Source organism: Pholcus phalangioides, unplaced genomic scaffold (assembly GCF_987345545.1).
Source record: "Pholcus phalangioides strain wild (caught in Gottingen) unplaced genomic scaffold, Ppha-v1.0 ptg000020l_1, whole genome shotgun sequence".
Classification (NCBI taxonomy): domain Eukaryota; kingdom Metazoa; phylum Arthropoda; class Arachnida; order Araneae; family Pholcidae; genus Pholcus; species Pholcus phalangioides.
In genome coordinates, this window is record NW_028301613.1 from 9,030,170 (window position 1) to 9,050,921 (window position 20,752).

Below are 20,752 nucleotides of genomic sequence, written 5' to 3' on the forward strand. Positions count from 1 at the left end.
AATGACCAATATACATTCAAACCTCATTTGTGGGTCAGCTAGATTACCGGGTATACCAGAGTATCTATACTCTAGTATCCTGTATATCCTATATAGAGGATACTTTATGCTTGAGTACCGGGATTTACTATTATCTGCTAGGGAGGAGGGTTCAGATGTGGCAGTGATTCCAGTGCTGCCAAGGGGTATAGGAGTAGGATCTACCAATTCAATTTAGGCCTAAAGTACATTTGCTCCTCACTTGGGGTCACGTTGTTGGAGCTTCCCACATTTACCGATAGGTGGCTTCATTGGTATGGGATCCATCTAAATAGGAGGAGGTTCTGGGAGTTTTACAATAGGCTTAGGTCAGGTTTTTACTCCCAGACCACGTAGTCAGAAATGAGGGTTAGTTAATGATAATCCCAACAGTACTGACGGGGAATTACCCACCTCTGACTTGGATGGCTTCTCGATTGACACTAAATCACTGGGCAAATTAAAATGTGTGCTAAGTAATGCCAGGAGCTTGAGTAATAAAGATTTTTTAGAAACTATGATAGTTGTGGAGGGCCTGGATCGTACATCCATTACAGAATCTTGAGCAAACAATGAGGATGAATCTTTCTTACGCATCTCAGGATACGATACTTTTTTGAGAAATAGATCTGATAGGAAAGGAGGGGTGAAGTGTTGATGTATGTGAAATCATGTTTGAAGGCTAGAGTGTAACGAGAAGAGAAGTGACATTGAAACTATATGGGTTGAGCTTGAAAACAAAAGACATTATAAACTTATTTTCGGGGTTTGTTACAATCCACCGAATAGGGATCCAAACTACATCGCCAAATTTCATGATGAAATTTCCTACATGTGTAAGCGTAAGAGGGTTATCATACTTGGGGATTTCGATTACCCAGGTACTGATTGGGAGAGCCTTTCACCTGGAGATCAGTATGAAAGAGACTTTCTTAAGTTGGTGCTCAAAAATTTTTTTGTATCAGAAGCCACTAGGGGTACTGCTTGCTATTTTGGATTTAGTTCTTACTAGTTCTGAGGATCTTGTTGAACATGTTTCGGGGGTGGGGGGGAGAGTTTTCTTCCAGTGATCATTGTATCGTTAGATTTTACTAACTTTTCCTTGGGTATGGTTGATAACAAAAGACTGGTTCCTTGTTTTCAGAGAACTAACTTTGATGTTTTGAGAGGAAGGTTAGCAAAAGTTTTCAAAGAGACCGGTTGGAATCAGTCTGGGTGATGAGTCTGTGGGAAGAATTTAGTAAGAAGCTCTCCTCTTGTTTTGCACGATGCCATACTCTTTGTTGAAAAAAAAAGTGTTTGTACGTCGCACTCTCTGTGGCTCACGGATAGTGTGCGTAACCTTTATCTTGAAAAGAAAAGAGCATTTAGAGAGTATAAAAGTGGACGAGGTGACCTATCATTATTTACCAATAAAAGAATAGCGTTGAAGAACGTGATAAGGGATAGTAAAAAGGAAGTTGAATCTAGGTTGGCAGATGACATAGGCTCTGACCCAAAATCATTTTTTACATACGTCAATAATGGATGTAAGGAGGCAGTTAGCCCCCTGTCGATAGAAGAGTCTAGGTTAGAGAGCAATGTAGGCATGTGTAGTGCTTTCAATGATCAGTTTCATTCCTGAATGAAACCACAAATGAAATTGGTCCTCGATACAATCCTTTTTTGGCATACATGTACAAAGTACAAAAGCCTGGAGATCGAGATGTAGTTCGGAAAGAAAATTCACATTCCTCTGTGGGGACTCGAATCACCAATGTCTCGCTGCTCGAGCAAATGCTCTAACCATTGGACTACAGAGGACAGACATTTCCATTCCTTAGAGCATATGTATGAATGCTGAACGGGACTGCGCATAGATAGCCTCCTAGCTCAGCTAATATCTCTTACGACGTTAGCCCCCAGATGGCGACATATAGAGAGTAACTATGTCACTCTCCGCTGTTCATACAAAGTACAAAAGCATATGTTCATTTCATTTTACGTTGCTTTCGTGCTACGATTCTCCACTGTTCATATGAAGTATGAAAGCATACATTGCTTTCGTACTTTGTATGAACAGCGGAGAGTGACAATGTTTCTCTGTATATGTCACCATCTGGGGGCTAATGTTGTAAGAGCTATTAGCTGAGCAAGGAGGCTGTCCATGCGCAGTCCCATTCAGCATTCATACATATGCTCTAAGGAATGAAAATGTCTGTCCTCTGTAGTTCAATGGTTAGAACACTCGCCCGGACAGCGAGAGATTGGTGGTTCGATTCCCCACAGAGGAATGGGAATTTTCTTTCCTAACTACATCTCGATCTCCGCTTGGTTATCCAGGCTTTCGTACTTCATATGAATAGCAGAGAGTGGAGAGTGACATCGTTTCTCTGTATACATATATTTGTTCGTGTAATTAATTGTTGTTGTTGTTTTTCAAATTTCTTAGATTTTAATTAATTTGCATTTATACTGATAAATGTTTTCAATGCAGTTGTATACTAAAACACAAACTGGCTTGTATGTCTTGTTCTTTCGTGGAGAAATTAACTTATACCTTTTGTATTTGATAGGCTGAAAAGGCTTTAAATGATGGTTTGGAAGTTTTCACTGCAGCAAATATGCATTCCTTCACCAAGGACATGAAATCTGAAATTTACGCAATGCAAGCCATGTTTTTAGTGCTCTTAGGACAACACAGTGAAGCAAACACTGCTTTTGGTTCTGCCACAGATGAATATGAAAATGATGTAAAATCTTGGGTAGTCTGGGGCGATTATCTTGCTCAGTGCTTTGTCAGTAATGGATATGATGGGTAAGAATTAGTATTGAGTGTGTAGCTTGGTTCTGACTCCACTTCATAGGTGAACAAGATATAGCTGGTTAAGCAGGTGATAGGAACCATTCAGGTTGAACCACAACTAGGTTGTGACTTTGTGACTGATTGCAGGAACCATGACTGATTTGCGATTTTATGGTTTTTACAACCTAGACAGTCAGAGACTGAAAATAATATGGTTTCTTTTTAGTTAAATTCTCTTATTGTGTCCCTTCTTACTGAGTGATGTCCCTTACTTTCTTTCCCCTGCTATTCTTACTGCTGCTGTTTATAGCTGTTTTTTCATCTCCACTCTTGTTTACTATCTTTCATAAAATTTGGACACCAGATTTTTAAATGTCAGAGCCTGTTGGGAAAAAGGAAGGTTTATTGGGTATCACAGAATACATTCAATGTATTAATATCAAGTAATATAAAATAAGGGAGTTTTTTAAACAAATTGTTGTAGTTTTTTTTTTATTTCAAACATACTTTACCAGAAATTTGATAAAAAATCAAACATTGACATTTATTTCACAAATTTTTAAATTGTGCTGATATATGAAATACGTGCAATAATTAATTACATTATATTCATTTTCTACACTGGCTAGGCATGATTTTTCATTTCAGTTAATATCAATGTCAGTAAAATAATTCTCCAAAGCAGCCTTTTTAACTATCATTAGCTATAGAGCAGATCAGTGTTTTCTGGATTTCATTTGTGAGCTATTCTCTGCATCAATGTTTGATTTTGCATTTGAATGTTTTACAGGGTTCTTAGTATTTCATTGGTCTTCAGTTTTATTTGTACGTTTTCTTTCTTTGCCCAATCGACAAAAAAAATTCCCATTTTAGAATACTGTGTTTTGAAATTTTTTTTGCATGATTGCTTGAAAATCACACCCTTAATCCAATTTTGCACACTTGATCAAGGGAGTAAAAAATACTTTGCAGTTCTCTGCATATTTTAATTTGACTCATCCAATTGTGTTAGTGTTTCTTATTTAGAAGCTATAGTATAACAACGAGAATGAATATGAAATCAAGATTGTGGTACAAAAAAAATGTGAAGCTTACTTTATTTGAATGAAGTTAATAAAATAGATAGGACTCTAGGATGCATAGAAACTAGGTTCAAGCTGGCCACTTTGATCAATGCTTAGAGTCCAGATATTTAAGAATTGCTTGGAATCTGTAACTCTTATTTCCCAACATACTGGCTAATGCGGTAATCAAACAATTTTTGTCTCAAAATTAAACAGTTTAATGTTCAAGACTACTATCATTCAATGCTGTAAATATTGCATAACATTCAACTTATGAGAGGGATGATATGGTATCAATTTGATGTTTTAGAAAATATTTGTTTATTGGATGGTCAGGGAAATCTTTCAGTCAAAAGTTGTAGGAACCCTGAATTCTGTACTTTCCAATAAAATTATTTATGTACAGAGGGTATCATTTCATGCTAAACCAATGATGTTTTGTACACCAGTGTTTTCTCGACTGAGGTTCTGTGAGGAATGGTAATGAAGAATAGCGGTGGCAAATGTTCTAATCAACTATTGCATTCTGAGTGTTCCCTAGAGCAAGAGTGGCCAACCTTTTTCCAAGCCATGCTATAATTAAGACAATTTTCAATGTGCATGCTGCACTCTAAATTTTAATGTACTGATCATACCTCACGTTTTTACAGGACATGATAATTTTGCCTGCCCTTCCAGTACAATATGGCTTTTTAATAATGCTTATTTTCTTATTCTTTTTTAGTAAAACATTGTTTTTATTTTCAAATGTTAAATTTGATTTTCACAATGCAGGATATGTATTAGTGCCGAATTCATCTTACCTACAGCATGATGGGGCATAGGCACGGGAACTTGGGGGGCCCAGGGTGTGTGAGTTTCCCCACACCTTATAAAATTTATCAGACGGCTGAGCTTTCCAACAATTCATAGGTAGAAAATGCTTATTCCCATGCTAATGTTGTTGAATTTTGTACATATGGGGCATCCAGCAACTCAGGCTCTCACCCTCAAATATTTTCTTTATGTCAACATATCTGGTTGGGTGTTTTCAAGCTTTGAAATCAAACAAAAATCCATTGATAATTGTTATGATGTAATTTTTTGATTAGAAGGCCTAGAATACCAAATATAGGTTTGGTCAGAGGTACTTCTAGGGCCATGCAACCTGTTTCACGACTCTTGGAAGTACTTATTCAGGAGAAAGAAAGGAACTATTGAAAAAAAAATTCAAAAACGTTTGTCTTTAAAGTTGAACTATGAATGTATTAGATTAAAAAATATAGCATGCTAATATTTTAAGAGTGGAAAAAGATACAAATCCTCAGATTTTCCAGCTGGTACATGATTTGATTTGGCACTGTGCTTATACCGTAGATGGTCGCGTTTGCATTTCAGTTCTGCAAAATGTTCTGAACAAGTGAAAATTTTGTCCCAAGCTGTTGGGTTTGTTAGCGTATCAAGACTTCATAAGAAAATATTGTTGAAAAATTGTATACAGTTTCTTTGATTGAAAAACTGCAGCTCCTGATGATGTGTTCGATAGAGTTTGCCTGCCACAGGTTGGCCACTCTTGCTGTAGAGCATGATGCATAATTTTTCAAGAGTTTGGTGAAGAGATAAAGGTTGAGAAATATTGTTCAATAGTTTTGTTTTATTGACTTTATTTTTATTTTTTTTTGTCCTATATAAGCAGGTATATAGGCAAGGAAAGATTTAGATTCATTGCCTTTGTAGTCTAGTTTGTCTAGGGTGTTCACCCGGAAAGTGAAAGGACGGGGGTTCGATTCCCTGCAAAGACAGGTGATATTTCCTCTCTTTCCAAAAATTCCTCTTTGCAACAGCCAGTTGTTAAAAAAACCTTCATATGGTAGCAGAGAGTGACGTCATCCTTGTATATAAGCATCTATTTCTACCACTAATTTCCAGATACCACTGCTTTAAACACTGCAAATACTCTTGGTTATGTTACTATAATTTTGCATCATGTTCATAAACATGACAGTCAACATCAAAATGTTTTGATGTAGAGTTTCTCATTTCAGACGCAACATAAAGCTTGGTGTTTTAGCATTGATTTGCATTCTGCGTGCTTGTGCTCATCAGAAATTTACCAAGTCACAGAAATATTTGTCAAAGGTAAGTGCTTTATTTGCATTAGAAGTAGTTTTATATTTCAAACTTCTGATTTTTTCAAATTTTTTATGTTCAAACAATGAATCATAATAGTGTTATTTCACTATTTTTTCTCATTAAACATTGATTTCCTTACTCACAGGTTTTTTGGTTACTTAGTTATGATGATGAAAACCATGAACTTGCAAAGATAGTAGATAAGTATGGTGCAAGTGTTCCTCCTTCGACATGGTTAACATGGATGCCACAGTTGATTGGATGTTTGCAATGCAGTGAATGGAGTGATGTTATAAATGTTATTAATGATGTAGCTCGTGTTTATCCCCAATCTGTTTTCTTTCCTGTGCAAGCAATTTATTCTCTATGGAAAAGTAAAGAAAAGAATGCTGGTAAGAGCATTTTCATATCCCATTCCGCGTGTCTTGTTGCTGGATTTATTTCGCGTTTCATATAAGTGGGGGGTTTGAAAAATTTTTCTTATCTTCTCTTTCAAAGTAAAAAAAGGCTGTAATCATATTCTGTATGTAAAGAATTTCACGTTTCAAATTTTTTTTTTTTTTTTTTTTTGCTATCAAGGAAACAGTCTGGCTAACTAAATTTCATCAGAACGATGAAAAAGTCTCAGAAAAGTCCACAAATTAACTTTTCAATATTGATGGAACTCTGATCAGTAAAGGACACGGATCTTTGATGGGGAATCAACACTGAAATCTCATTTCAGGAGTAAAACAGTTTTTGATTCAGAGAAGAATCATCTATGAATTTATGGCTTGAAAAACTTTGTATACACCCAATGCTATTGCATATGTAATCTTAGATGGAAAATCTGCACCAAACTATTACAATTTCTGACATCTGCTACATTCTGCTACAAAAATGCAGAAATTTTTTATTTCTGCGCCAAAAATAATTTAACCTTAAGAAACTTTGAAATTGCTTCACAATGGAAGCAGACTTTTTGATGATGTCATTTGCCCTCCCTGCAATTTTATTTCTTGGAGCCACAAATGGAATTAGAATTTTCTTGAGGGCACTCCACCCTCTTCCTAGGATTTTCAGACGATGGTTTTTCAGCCTAGGATTCAGACGATGTGTAAAATGGGGTCAAACTATGCAAATTGGCTCTCATACACGAAACAGCAAAAATTCCCTTCAATCATTATTTCCATCTATTTTTTTTAAAAATTGTCTAAGAAGTTGTATTTATTTGTTCCTTACATTAATATTTTTTAAATTGCATTGATTTTCACTTACTGGCTGTACTTAATGAAAAATTTGTGTATCCTTTAACAGAATGGAAAAGTTTGCGAAAGAACGTATCGCACTGGAAAAACAGCAATAATAAATCCATCATATCTTTCACCATCAGGAGTTACGATGGCAAAGCCAGTCGCTAAAGTCAGTTTGTCTATGATCATGGAAAAGCCATGAAATAGGAGAGAGCACAGACTTTTTAAAATTGATTTTCAGATTTTCCCGGCAAATTTCCGTGCTAAATTTCATCCTGGAATAGATGGACTTTTCTTGATACCCACAATCGTGCATTTGTGGTTGGCTGAAAATGAGTTTTCTAACTTTAGGAATGAATATAGTTATTGTTGGTTTTTGATTCTGAAACTCAACCCCATTATGGAGTGGTTGAAATTCTCCCCCCCCCCCCACATCGTGGAGCAGGGCTGTTGGATCTTTTTTGGGTCCACAGAATTTTCACTGGGGGGAGGGGACTCTGTAGTAAATTCATAGTATGAAAAAACAATAATGGTGATTGTTCTGGGCCTTAGGGCTGCAGCCATGTTGGCCCCATACTTGTGGGGAACAGGTGAAAGGGCACCAATTTTTTCCCCCGTGAAAGAATTTTTTTAAAAATTGCCATCCATTTTTAAATTTATTTTGACCGCATTGATCTTTACTGACTAACTACAGTGAACGATGAAATCGTATGGTATATGCATGCGATAGAATGAGAGAGCTCAAGAGAAGACCGAAATCTGACTCGTTCTGCGTTAATTGTGTTGTGACATAACTTTTAGGCTGAATTTAAAAAAGTACCACAGTGCTTCTAAAAGTGTGTATCAGGGCTCCTAGGAGCGTCGTGGTGAGCACAAAATCTATGCCTTAAAATGGTTCTTTTAATGTGGTGAAAAATTTTCCAAACTTCTTGGGAAGCTGCCAATGAACCATGGATTACGCAAGGAAGAAAGCTGACAAAAGAGAACCATTGGAATATGGTAGAAAGCTTTCAATCTAGACCAGAGGTCTTTAACCTTTTTCCAGTCGCGAGCACTGCCTCTACTCATAATCAAAAGAAGAGCACTCTTACATCATGTTTCACATAAGAATGCATGAAATCCGGATGATTTTAATAATTGAATGCAATTTGCACAAGGTGTTTAAATGAAATGTTTATCAAGTGCTCGTGGGCACCAAATCAGACACAAGCAACAGATTGAAGATGGCTGATCTAGATAGACACCTAAGCAGGACGATAGAGCAAATAACAAGTGTGTAATATTGGAGTTCGAAAAATGTGAATAGGAAATGGAATATGTGAAATCTCCACACAGCCTTTGAAAGGGGTCTTGGTTGGTCTAGTGCAGTGTTCCTCAACCGCCGGGCCCTGGCATCCGCCAAACTGGGCTGTGAGTGGTTTATTGCTTCATTTTTACCCATTTATTTCCCATTAATCTTGTGTATGCCCTGGCCTTCCATTCAAGAAAAAGAAATCAACCGTGCCGCTGGGTTCCAAAGGTTGAGAAACACTGGTCTAGTGTTCCTACATCTTGCAATAAATAAGGCCCCCCATAGCTGAGGCCTTTTGCAGGCTTAGGCCAAATTTTTCACGGGCCCAGCGTAATAGATTTATAGTGTAAAAAAACAAAAATGTCCCCGGCTGGATTAGCCCTTTACTGTGCTTCCCTCCGAATTGAGAAATTGGCTGGGTTATGTTTGTACAATTGGACGATGGTTTCTGCACTTGTATGTAAGAAACGTTTCATGCAATTTCTTATTTTACCTGCGGCAGTATGTTTTGTCTGCGTGCAGTAATGCAATCAGTAAGTGGCTCATATTTGCACATTCTATTAAGACTGCATTTTCTTCTGATGCTCATCCCCGTCAAATTACAAAAAATTTGTAATTTATAATCTATTTCTGTTACTTTCAATGCTATTTGAAGGATAAGAACTCAAAATTTCTCTCTAAGAAATTCATTGCGACCTACCCTTGAAGCCATATATAATAAATCCTTGACCCGCAGACTGAATGTGGCCCTGAAGGTTATCTGATGTGGCCCCCTCAAACCTAGTTTTTTAAAAATGAACTAAGTGGCACGTTTACAGATTGCTTAAATGACCCGTTGCACAATTCCAGAGCATTTAAATAACCTGGGACACAGTTCCAGAACACTTAAATGACCCATGGCACATTTAGAGATCCTTGGAGTGACATGTGGCACAATTTTAGGGCACTTAGCCGCCCCCCTGTGCAATTCTACATCACTCAAATTAACCGCGGAACATTCCCAAATTACTTAAGTGATCCATGGCATAATTCTGTGGTGTTTGGTCGGAACATAATAACTCCAAAATCACATTTTTGAGATATATGCATTTTCATTGCCATTTAAAAATCAAAAATAAAGCATACACACAAATACAAATCAAAATATCATACATCAGCATGTTGTGTAGCCGCACACAGGTATTGTGCATTTATCCCACTTCTAATTACTTATAATTAGCAAGACTTTTAATCAAAAAGCCATTTTTTGAAGACATCATGTTCTGAATAATCACCACAGAATTACGGGTCACTTGAGTGATGTGTTGCACAGTTCCAGAGCACGTAAGCGGCCCAGAAACATTTCCATAGCACTTAAACTGCAAAGATTTTTTTCATTTTTGGCGCATCGAGTAAGATGCCATTAAGAATATTTCATATTTTCATAAAGGGTGGTTGATGACGTAATCATTCAAACCCCCCTTGTCATCAAAAGCCAGCAAAGTGGAACACCCGCCCCCCCCCCCCCCCATCAATGCTAATGTAATACTTGAATGACCCCTAACTAACATTCATCTTTCAAAATTATGATGCACATTTTGTGTATAGGTTAAACAACAGTTTGCATAACAAAGCAGTTGGATACATATACCTATTCTGGGTTTTGTGACTGTTGATACCTAATAGCATTCAATTTTCTTCTGTAGTTTTAGGGCATGCAGAGGCAAAAACAATATTTACAATGCTCAAGTAAAGAGCTAGAAATAAAAGTGCTTTATTTGTCAAAAACGATTAAAAAGAGATGGACAAGGCAGTAAAACCATCTGGTTCCCCTTGACATATTTATATCAGACCACCTAATTTACACATTTTGCTTTTGGAAGTGGTATCCAAAAAGCGTCATTCTTAAAAAAACGTACATGTCTTCATAATTTGCTGTGTGTATTGTCGAAGAGAGTTGTGTGTGGGACAGACTGGACTGTGAAAGACTCCCAAAGAAGAATGTGTAGAAGAAGATATATATATTGTGAGGAGAGCAAAAAAGAATTATCTGTGGTTGCTAAGACCCTATTTTAACAATTTTTTTTTTTTTGTAATTAAGTCATTTCTGTCATTTTGCTTTAGCTTGAGTCAATCTTACAGGACACTGAAATAGGGTGATATGAAAAAGAAAATTAATTTTAAAATTAAAAAAAAATTATAGGGATTTTTTTTTAAATTATGCCATGATTACGTTGTCTAAGGGGAGGGGGTACCCTCCCTCAATTTCTAATTTTTTGAGTGGGAGACTTGCGAATGAGAGAAAAGTCACCAAAAATTCCCAAAAAAAGTCACAGAATTTTGCTTTTGGTATTTGATAGACACCCTGGGTATCGTCAAACATTGTGGCTATTTCTTAACTTTTTTGCCCTGAATGAAAATTTTGAGTATCGAAATTGTAAAAACTAACAAGATTACAGCAGAATTATGCCTACAAAATTCGGAAAAAATATTAATCGTAAATCTATAATCCATTATCATTTTCTCACTTCTGGTTTGGAACATAAATAGCACCTCCTGAGTACTAATGGATGTGCCAAAGCACGTTTTTATGTTTCAAAAGTTGGCTTACTTCTTGTCAAGATCTTTTTGACTCGAGTTACCACTTCTACTCGTGAAAGAAAAGTAGTGGCATTGTGGGAGTAACATGACTGTGATGCTGGGTAAGTTTAAAAAAAATTCTCTTTGTCATATCATTTAAGACCGGCCCCAACTCTCATGTGCCTAGAAATATATGTGTATTTTTTGTATGAAGATGGTCATCATTAACTACTACTACTAAACCACACATGCACCTCGTCCATATTCCTCTGCGGAACCTCTAACGAATTGGTGCATGCGGGAATGTGTGTGTACGTGTAGTAAAACCTGACGTGAAGTTTGTTTCTGTATAATGCTTGTTATGTGTCGTGCTTCCATCTGCCACCAGTTTTTCTAACTGTGAGTGAAGTGTAATGATTGAATAATTTATCGTTGTAGGTGTGTTGCTCTCTGTGGCGAGACTTTTTAATGGGGAGATCAACTCGCATTTGCGCCTGAAAGTTGGGAACCACAGGAAGCCAACTTCAGCCAACCACCACTGCGATGACGGTGGGGTTCGAACCCGGATCCGTGTGATGCGAGTCCGTCATTATGACCACTCGACCACCACAGCGGCGGTCATCATTAATTGTGATTACTTCATTAACTGTGACATAGTTGTTACCATTCATAGAGAGCGACTTCTTTGTTATTTCGGAACATAATGGTGCAGTGGGCACCACTGCTAGAAGCGATAACCAACAGGTACTTGCTGTAAGATCCCAGCAAAGCTTATTTAGGCAGACAAGCAGAGGTCAACAAAAATTCACAAAACTTTTCTTTGGATATGTTGTAGACACTCTGATATTGAAAATAATGTGGTAACAATCTAGCATCCCTTGCAACTACAGTGATCATTTTTGTCACATCATTGTCATATTTGTTAATTTAAGATGATCTAACAAACCTAATAACAAAATAAATTGCAGTTAATCTTTTTTTTTTGAATGGTTATCCCACATAGGCTACAGTGCTTTGAGATAGAGCAACTATACCAACAGCTAGGAGCTTCCACATCTGGAAATAGGGTTTGCCTAGGTTGTTATTTTCTATGGACACCCAGGTCACTATATTTCACAGGTCTCTTTATCAAAAAAATATATAATAGCCCCTGTGCAATCATGTGGATTAATAGCAGAGGGCTCAGAACAAAATTTTCACCTAGGCAAGAGCTTTTGATGCCTCTGTGACATATAAGCTGTTTGAGTAAAATTATCTGGGGGGAAACTCACAGATTTTTGTACATGCCATGAGTAATATGCTGACAGATAACATAGGTAATTTAGTTATTAAATCTCTTATCGTAGGCTTTATATTCATCCACTTCATAAATGTACATATTTATTGTATACTCCCTTAAATGTGTTCCAGCTAGATGAAAAAAAAATGAACCAGAAATTATACAATGTTTTCTGCAAATTATTCCATCCAATACAGTCACAGTTTGAAATTCACAGAAAAAATTTTCATTTAATTTTTAATTTGGAAGATAGATGGTAACACTTGAACACATAACAAGCGCAAAACTTATATGCATTATCTTTCCTCCCTTTCAAACCAACCACGGCCATGGTCTAGAGTCGAGACAAAATAATTTCAATTAATGCTCATCTGAAAATCATTTTCCATTGAACACTAAACATGCAGGTGAATGGCGTAAAAGGAAATGGCATATCAAAAGAATGAGTAGTAGAAAATGAATAATAGAAAAACTTGGAAGCAAAACGAGAGAATGAAGGTCTATTAAAGATGCTGGAAAATAAAATGTAAGGAGCAATCACAAATCAGTGAAAAATAGGGAACAAGAACTGATGTATTCGGACTGATTTTTTTGTGAAAATAGAATCATTATATTAAATTTCTAATAGTTTAATATATTTTATAGTTTTTAATTTTACAGTTTAAATTACTATGGTTTAAATTAAAAACAATTTAATGTTCTATTCATCATCAATTCTATGCATCTCTCAGCTTCTGAAGGACTTTGTTGAAATTCTCTTGTTCCAAGAATGTCCTTTTAACTATTATTATGTCCAAGTACATAAGATAAGATTTGTAAGATAGTCCATGTAAAACTGTCTCCATCAGCTGTTCGAAGGTTGATGTTATTGATTTGCCTTTCCTCTAGCAGTTTACCACCTTCCAGTTTGGCAAACAGAAGTCCTCTAGGATGTTGTTTAATTGATGAATGGTCATCAATGTTATTTTCTAGTCCAGGAAGATCCCGTATTTTCTCAGAAAGTCTAACCCGGCGATGTATGGGTCTTGAATGTCAGCAACAAAAATGGTGTGATGGTAGGGGACTGCAGCGAATTTCACAGAGGCTTCCATTTTCCCATGTAGGGTCATCAGTGAAGGTGCCACATACAAGAGTCGTTGTCAAAGTTTTTGAGTCAAATCGGTCCAGATGATGTTCACATTGGCTCTGGTGTGATGGAAATCGTCACTTTTTAGTTTAACTGCTCAGAGCTTCGAGAGGTGTCCTCTCTGTTGGGAACTGGCAAGGGGCAGGATCTTCATAGGTGGCTCTCCTCATTGCGCCTCCAGTACACCAAAGGCCTGTCTTTCCGATTTTCCCAGTCGTTATTGTCACTTTCCGGGAGTTCTTTCAACTCTCTGATGATGTCTGATATAGCATCCTCTGCAGCTGCTCGTCGCTCTCTTCTTGAATCTTGATGGGCTGCTTCAAACTTCATGGCGTAGACGAGGGCACTTTTCACGTTCTTGTATTTGCCCAAATGCAATGCCTGCTGGATGTTGGGGTCCTGGATGGAGTCAACAAAGCATTGTACATTCAATCCACCCCAGTTGTATGGCGGGCAATCAGGTACGCCAACTGCAAGAGCCTTTCAACATCCATGGCCAGCTCTTGCAATGTTTCCCTGGTCTTCTGCTGCCTGATCTTGAGTTGTAGCTGGTGGAACTCCTTGGGGTAGTTTTCTTCAAACCTCAACTCAAGTACATTCGTCAGAGCTGGATCGATCTTTAGCGGTGGAAATCTGTAGAATCTTCACGAATAGGAGGCTTCACGTTGCGGTGGCAAGTGGAAGGACTAGAGCACACAGTCCCATTTGTTCTCGAAGGCCATCATCTCAAACTGGGTCCTGAAGATTGATCACGATGTCTTCCTGTCATATGTCAAGAGCTTTATGTTTGGCCAGTGGTTGATGTCAGCTATGGCTGGCAGAACCTGGTGAGCGTCCGCGGGAAATGTAGGCTCTTGAATTTTCTTTTCTAGCTCCAGGATTTTCTTTAGCCTCATTTACATGTGCAATAAAATATCCAGGGAAGTTACCCGTAACAGGAATTTTTGCTACAACCCGTTTACATGGCGTTTATGCTGGTATTCCGCCTCTTCTTTCCAGAAGTCGTCACTGGTTACGTGGGTTGAACGGAAGTGATTGGTTCAAGGTGGCTGACAAAGGAGCTTACAGTAGTTTTCGCAGCACAAAAGATTATGGGAGAGAAGGTCGGAATCACCCACCATTATTCCGCAACAGAGATGGGACTCTTTTGACTGATTTTTGTCCTTTCTTTTTATCCCCAGGAGGAAAAAAAGTTGCCATGCAGGTAATAATCACCCCAAAGCGACCCCCCTAATCTTGCACATGTAAACAGGGCTTTTGAGAGCTTCTTGTCAACCGCGTTCACTGTGCCTCCTCTACCACACTCACTCTCTCAGTGATGGAATTCATCTCCTGGGAAAACTCCTCTTTCACTCCAGCAACAGTGGTGGCGATGTCATTCTTTATGATGCCAATGTCTCCCTTCAGAGTGGGGCGACATCTTCTTTAACTTCAGCTATAGAGTTGGTGACATCTTTGATGGCAGCGATGAAGGCGTTGACTGCTAAGCTCATAGTCTCTATCTTGGCATTCATGGCGGTGATAGATGTGTTGATGGTGACGGACGCGATAGATGTGTTGATGGTGGCTGCAGATTTTTTCATATCTTCCGATGCCCAACTTCATCTGACCCATAATATTCATCAGCTGGTTCAGCTGTTGTCACATCTTGTCCATCTCCATTCCTTTCGTCTTCACCATTCAAGTCCTTGAATTATCCCACTTCTGACACCAAATTGTTCCTTATAATCTTGCACAAGTCCTTGAAATGAGCAGAGGATCAAAGAATTTGTAGGACTTCACAGAAACAGATATTTGCAATAGCAGAGATCTTCACGAAACGTGACCTGTAAATAATAGCTCGTCTTCAGACTCAAATTTTAACACCTGCGTTAGTTCCAGAGAAGCAGAACCACATATTTATATATAATGGCATCTTTTTAGAATATTATTGAAGATTTAAGAGGTATCTTCACATTTTTTATTTGGCATCCTCGCGTTGCTTTATTGAAGCTGCCGCCAAATGTTCCAACTTGGTAATATTTTGAGGGGTTTACAAAAAAATTGGTTACCGGTTATTTACAGGTGAAAATGACAAATAATAAAAAATAATAATCACTATTTACATAACTTTCATAACGATATTTTATTTAGGTCTCTGCAGTATCATTATAGATAGGTTCCACTGTATTTAAATGTTGTGATGTGCATTTTGTAGAGAATTTTATTTCGAATGAGAAAAATTTACTCGTATTTATGTGATTCATTTGTATGAGGAGAAAATATAATGGGTCTGTTTGAATTTTCACGTTTCACAGGATTTTAAACTCTCAAGATGTGATACTGTGAATTTAAAAAAAAAACTTTTTCAAGCTCTTGAAAAGTTAGAATGTGCAATTAAGTTATAATTTGTAAAGTATCATGTAAAGTGAGGGTTACTTCTATAAAATTTTTGGAATGTTTATATTTATTGGATTCTGATGGGTGAGGTTATGCAGAGCTGTAACTAGAATTTTTATCTTATTTTGCATCCCAACTACTTTAAAATTTGATAATTTTATGATGGTGCTCTTTGTTCCCACCTAAAATTTGCCGCCCAGGGTAGTTCCCCTCCTGCATTGTCCCTCTTCTAGTTCCAGCCCTGGGTTATTACAAATTTCAGTTACTTAGCGTCAGCTGCATTTTTGGTATTTAAATTATGTTTGGAGGCTAGTAAACGCTGTCAACTAATTAATAGTGTCAGCCATTTAAATATTGTCTTTAAAGCAATGAAATATATATTAAAAAAAAGACCTGTATAATAATTTATCTAAACATTTTATATCATTCCAGTGTCTTTGAATCTCCTTGACTGAATGAATGTTTAAAATATAATTTTCATTCTGTACATTCTTTTCTATTTGCTTCTTTTTCTCTTTCTAAAACAGATGGTGAATCGACAAAACTGCCAGATTTGATGGTTCGATGCAACAAAGTGATTCAAGTTCAACGGGACTTTGACCCAGTGATGATATCATCACTTACAACTGTAGTTCAACAAGTAAATAGAAATTTTGCATTTTTAAAATGGTTTAATTGTAAGAACTCTGGCTGATCTGAACTTATTGTGGCTATATTTCTTGCAAGTTTTGGTGCCAAGTTTTGAAATCTTATCAAAGTGAAGCAATGGGATTCCACAACCACAAGTAAAAAGTGATTGGAAAAAAAATACTATTATTTTGTTCACTATACAGTATGTTATATGCTGTCTCTCCATATTGGAAAGGGCATCAGCTTTTCAAATCAATTGACTAATGTAAACTTTCTTGAGTAAAGTAAACAGAAGATAGTTGTCAGAATCTATCTGTTATCTATAAGGGATAACCGTTACATCTACAAAATATATTTTTCCTGCTGATTCGTATAAAGCAAGATAGTGATGGTTGATGTTTGTTATAATGACTCCCCATTTTTCCATTATATAAGTTGAATATCATCAAAGGATTTGAAAAAACAAAAAATGCAGTTTCTTTTAAAATATCACATTTGGACAGAATAAAACAACTTTTTTACATACAGTGAAACCTGTGTAAAACCGAACGTAAAGAGACTGAAATTATTTTCCATTTTATAAAGGTCCACAAAAATATATGCAGTGATTTATTTCTATCACTTAGCAAAATTTAAATTTAGCAAAATTTAAATTTTGTGAGTATCACCCTATTTACTGTAAAGTCAAGGAGTATTAAACAGAGACATGCATATTGTTGTTTTGAGTTTTTTCATGTTTACTGTTTCAAATTCCTCTACATTTGAAATTTCATATTTAATTTGCTAATTGTTAAAATTCAATATAAATAGCAATAGAATGAAATTTTAATTTTGTCAAAAGTGAAACATTTTTAATATTTAAAATAAAAAAAACTGGGAAATCGTATAACTTTTTCTAAAAAATAGGCACAATCAGAGATCAACAGGCAATAAAATTTGTGAAAGAAAAATTCTACATCTTTCTGTAACACTTGAATTTTTATTTTATTTATTTTTTTTATTTTGGTCTCTTTGAACTCCACTTTCATGCTCAAATTTAATGCAAGTTTTGTGCAGCTGGTTGCCATCTCTACGCTGAATAAAATAAATAGCCAAAACATTGTATCGCTATAAATTGTGAACAATAATTTAGTTTCCCTCGCCTATTCTTTTCCCGAACTAGTTTGAATGGAACTTATCAACATTTTTACAGGGAAACAAGGCCACCATTTTCATCATAGATGAAATGCTATACTGGCTTTTACTAAGTTTTGAATAGTAAATCTGCGTGGAGCAAGCACAACCCCTTACTTTTAGAACCAGTTCAGATGGTTAATAAACATTCATCTTTTTTTTTCAACAAGTAAAAGAGTTTCATTACAAAAGGGGAATCAATATGACCCAACTTCCTCTCATCCAAAGAACAAAAACTTGCACTTGGCCAAAAATTCTTTTCATTTCGGCAGGTTTTTTTACCTAAAAACTGACCAAATCTGTCATCCATTCCTGTGTTATACATTTTCTGTCTTAAAGAGGTTTCTTATAGTTGGAAAAGCATTAATTATTCAATAGACTATTTTTCAGTTCCGTTCAAGACAAGTTTTCATCTCAAACAGTGTCCGTCTTAGACAGGTTTCACTGTATAATGTTAGAAAATACGGTAGAATCTTGACTACCCAGCCTAGTCTCTTGACGACATGATGCTGGCAAACATGATTGGCTAAGTTTGTTGCCACATATTTAACTAGTTTCCACCTAGTGTCCTCATTTGAGGGCAGCAAGGATTTGACTTGTGTAATATAATTTATTTGCCTTGCAGCTAGATGCATATTGCAGCATGTGTAGATCACAACCCTACTCAAAGACTGACATCAAAAAAATTCTTGAGAAGCCGTTTCTGATTTAGAAATGAACTTTTGAATTTGGTGTGTTTTATTATCTTTTGGGTGTTTTTATACAAATACAAATACAAATACAACGCCACAACAGGCAAAATGCCCAACGAGGTGGCTGATAAAAAGATGCCCATAAAAATATGGTTGTCATATGTTTCAAAAATACAGCAACCCAATTAAAAATGCAATTAACACAAATTAAACTTAAATTAAATTTTTTTTTGTTTTCTACTTTATATTATCAACATTATATTGTTATTTTCATGCAGCTGACAGTTTTGTAATCGATTACTTAGATTGTGGTTTAATACAAATAACTAACACAATTCAATTTTGTTTCATTTAAACTTTTTTTTTCAAATATGTCATAATATTTTGCTGTCCTCAATTCAGGACACTTGTCATCCAATATCATGCTTTCTCTTGATGTATTTAAAAAATCTCTTGGAATATCCTTAAAATTGGTGCAATTTCAACAAAATATCCCAATATGGAAGCTCATCAAAGTGTGGCATTAACAGGGTAAGACATGCATATTGAATGAATGTAAACAAGAGATTTCTGATATTCAGTTTGTAAATCTCAGTCCACTTGCTTGTATATTCTACCACAATTTGAATAAAAATTATCCATTGTTAATGTCTCTTTTAAAGCGTGTCCTTATTGTCAGAACCTTTTATTCCTTTTCTCCTCAATAAAAATTCTGAAAAATCCCAAATTTTGATAAATATAGTGGTCATACGTGTAGCCTTCATATACAAGTGTTCCTTGCAACTCGAGAAGTGTACCCCTGGGCGAATTGGTCATAGTAGGTCAAATTTTAATGTTTTTCCAATAAAATATGTCTTATGTGTAGAAAGATATTTATTGTTATATATTATGTAGCTAATTGAGTCCTGTCATGTCTTCCCTTTGACGACTGTGAACATCTGTGGGAAGACAAAAGAACATTCAATAATACTGTGACAACAGAGACAAAAATAGAATTCACAATGTATAGGCCTACTGCCACTATTTAGCTGTGCAGTGCGCCTCATACACATTTCTTTGTGGAATTTCTAACAAATTCATACATGCAGGAATGTATTTTATATGTGTGGTCCTAACTTATTTATGTTTTCAGAGTTGTGCTTGTTTCATTGATTGATTGATTCTTTTTTTTTTTTTTTTTTTTTTTTTTGAAGCAGATAACTTGTTTTGATTTGTGTTTATACTATTGATATTTTAATAAATTGATATATATTTTTGTTTTCAGATGAATATGCTGAGAGAAAATGTCTACGAAGAGCTCCTGCGGTTATTAAAGCTGGGTATTTCTGAAAGTTATACATATGCCTACAAAAACCATACAGAACTAGAAGTCATTGTAGCTGTGAATATGTTCAGTTTCATGAAAAGATTGATGTCAGTGTTTGGAATCAATTCAGAGAGTCCCTCCTCTCCCACACAAATGGATGAAGATGGTGTAGCTAGATACCAAGAAGCAATGAATGATCCGTGCTTTGTGGAGACGAAAAAACACTTTCATAAGGATTTTGAATTGAGGTCTCTTGTTTTTAACTTTTAAAAAAACATGTTTTCAGTGATTTGTAATGAATGATAAATCGCAGTACATTAATATAATTTAAAAATAAGTAATTTATATATTTTTGTATACTAAATGGTTGTATTTTCTTATTACACGCATTCACTCACAAATACTTTTGTAGGAAAAGATTCAGGTCAGTATATTATCGGTTCTTAATGAATTTTCTGTTACCCATTGAAGCAAAGATCCTCAAAGTTTGTGTCACTTTTATGAATGTTATTAGATTTTTTAATATCTCGCACTATTCTTACTCAGATTTCCAGGCGCCCTGTCTGCAATCCAAAAGTTTCGAACCATAATGGTAGTATAATATAGTGCATTGCAGTTTAATATTGCATTCAATATGATTTTATTCCTAAATTTTTTTTTTTGCCATTTCCAATCTTACAGCTGGAATGCTACACCACACTATTAAAGAGTTACTGCATTAGTGATTGTTGACTGACTGAAAACACATTCAGGAACTTCTTTTTTTTTTCTTTTTTTGTCAGTTGGTTGTAGGCTGAGCTAAAGCTGTACATAAAAACTTTGAGGTACATATACGTTGAGGGGTATTCTAGAAATAGCATCAAAATAGAAAAGCGTAGTCAGAAACTTTACTCAAGGGTGATATTTCATGTATCCATAAAAGGAATGCATAATCAGTCTGCTGTTAGTATCGTAAAACCTCTATTATTGGACCTTCATTTACATGAAAATCTGTGTTAACCATTTTCCCCAAGTGATAATTTCTTCTTTAGTAATCAGGAAATTGTCGCCAGTCTGAAATTCTCCTATCGATTAAAATGGGGATAACAAAGACAAAGAATCTTTGC

General features: G+C 36.0%; 1 protein-coding gene and 1 non-coding gene across 3 annotated transcripts in view; both read left to right on the top strand.

The window, feature by feature from the left end:
- LOC149070940 (transformation/transcription domain-associated protein-like) overlaps window positions 1–20,752 on the top strand; it is a 271,954-nt gene that overhangs the window by 218,190 nt on the left and 33,012 nt on the right. For both annotated transcript variants that reach the window (XM_089248856.1, XM_089248857.1), the window contains 5 exons: window positions 2,574–2,815; window positions 5,892–5,985; window positions 6,125–6,371; window positions 16,373–16,485; window positions 19,605–19,894. In XM_089248856.1, the coding sequence (XP_089104982.1) occupies window positions 2,574–2,815; window positions 5,892–5,985; window positions 6,125–6,371; window positions 16,373–16,485; window positions 19,605–19,894 (986 nt within the window). The remainder of the gene's footprint in view (window positions 1–2,573; window positions 2,816–5,891; window positions 5,986–6,124; window positions 6,372–16,372; window positions 16,486–19,604; window positions 19,895–20,752) is intronic.
- TRNAS-GGA (transfer RNA serine (anticodon GGA)) lies at window positions 2,219–2,291 on the top strand. Its single transcript has one exon. It is a non-coding gene; the product is annotated as a tRNA-Ser (tRNA).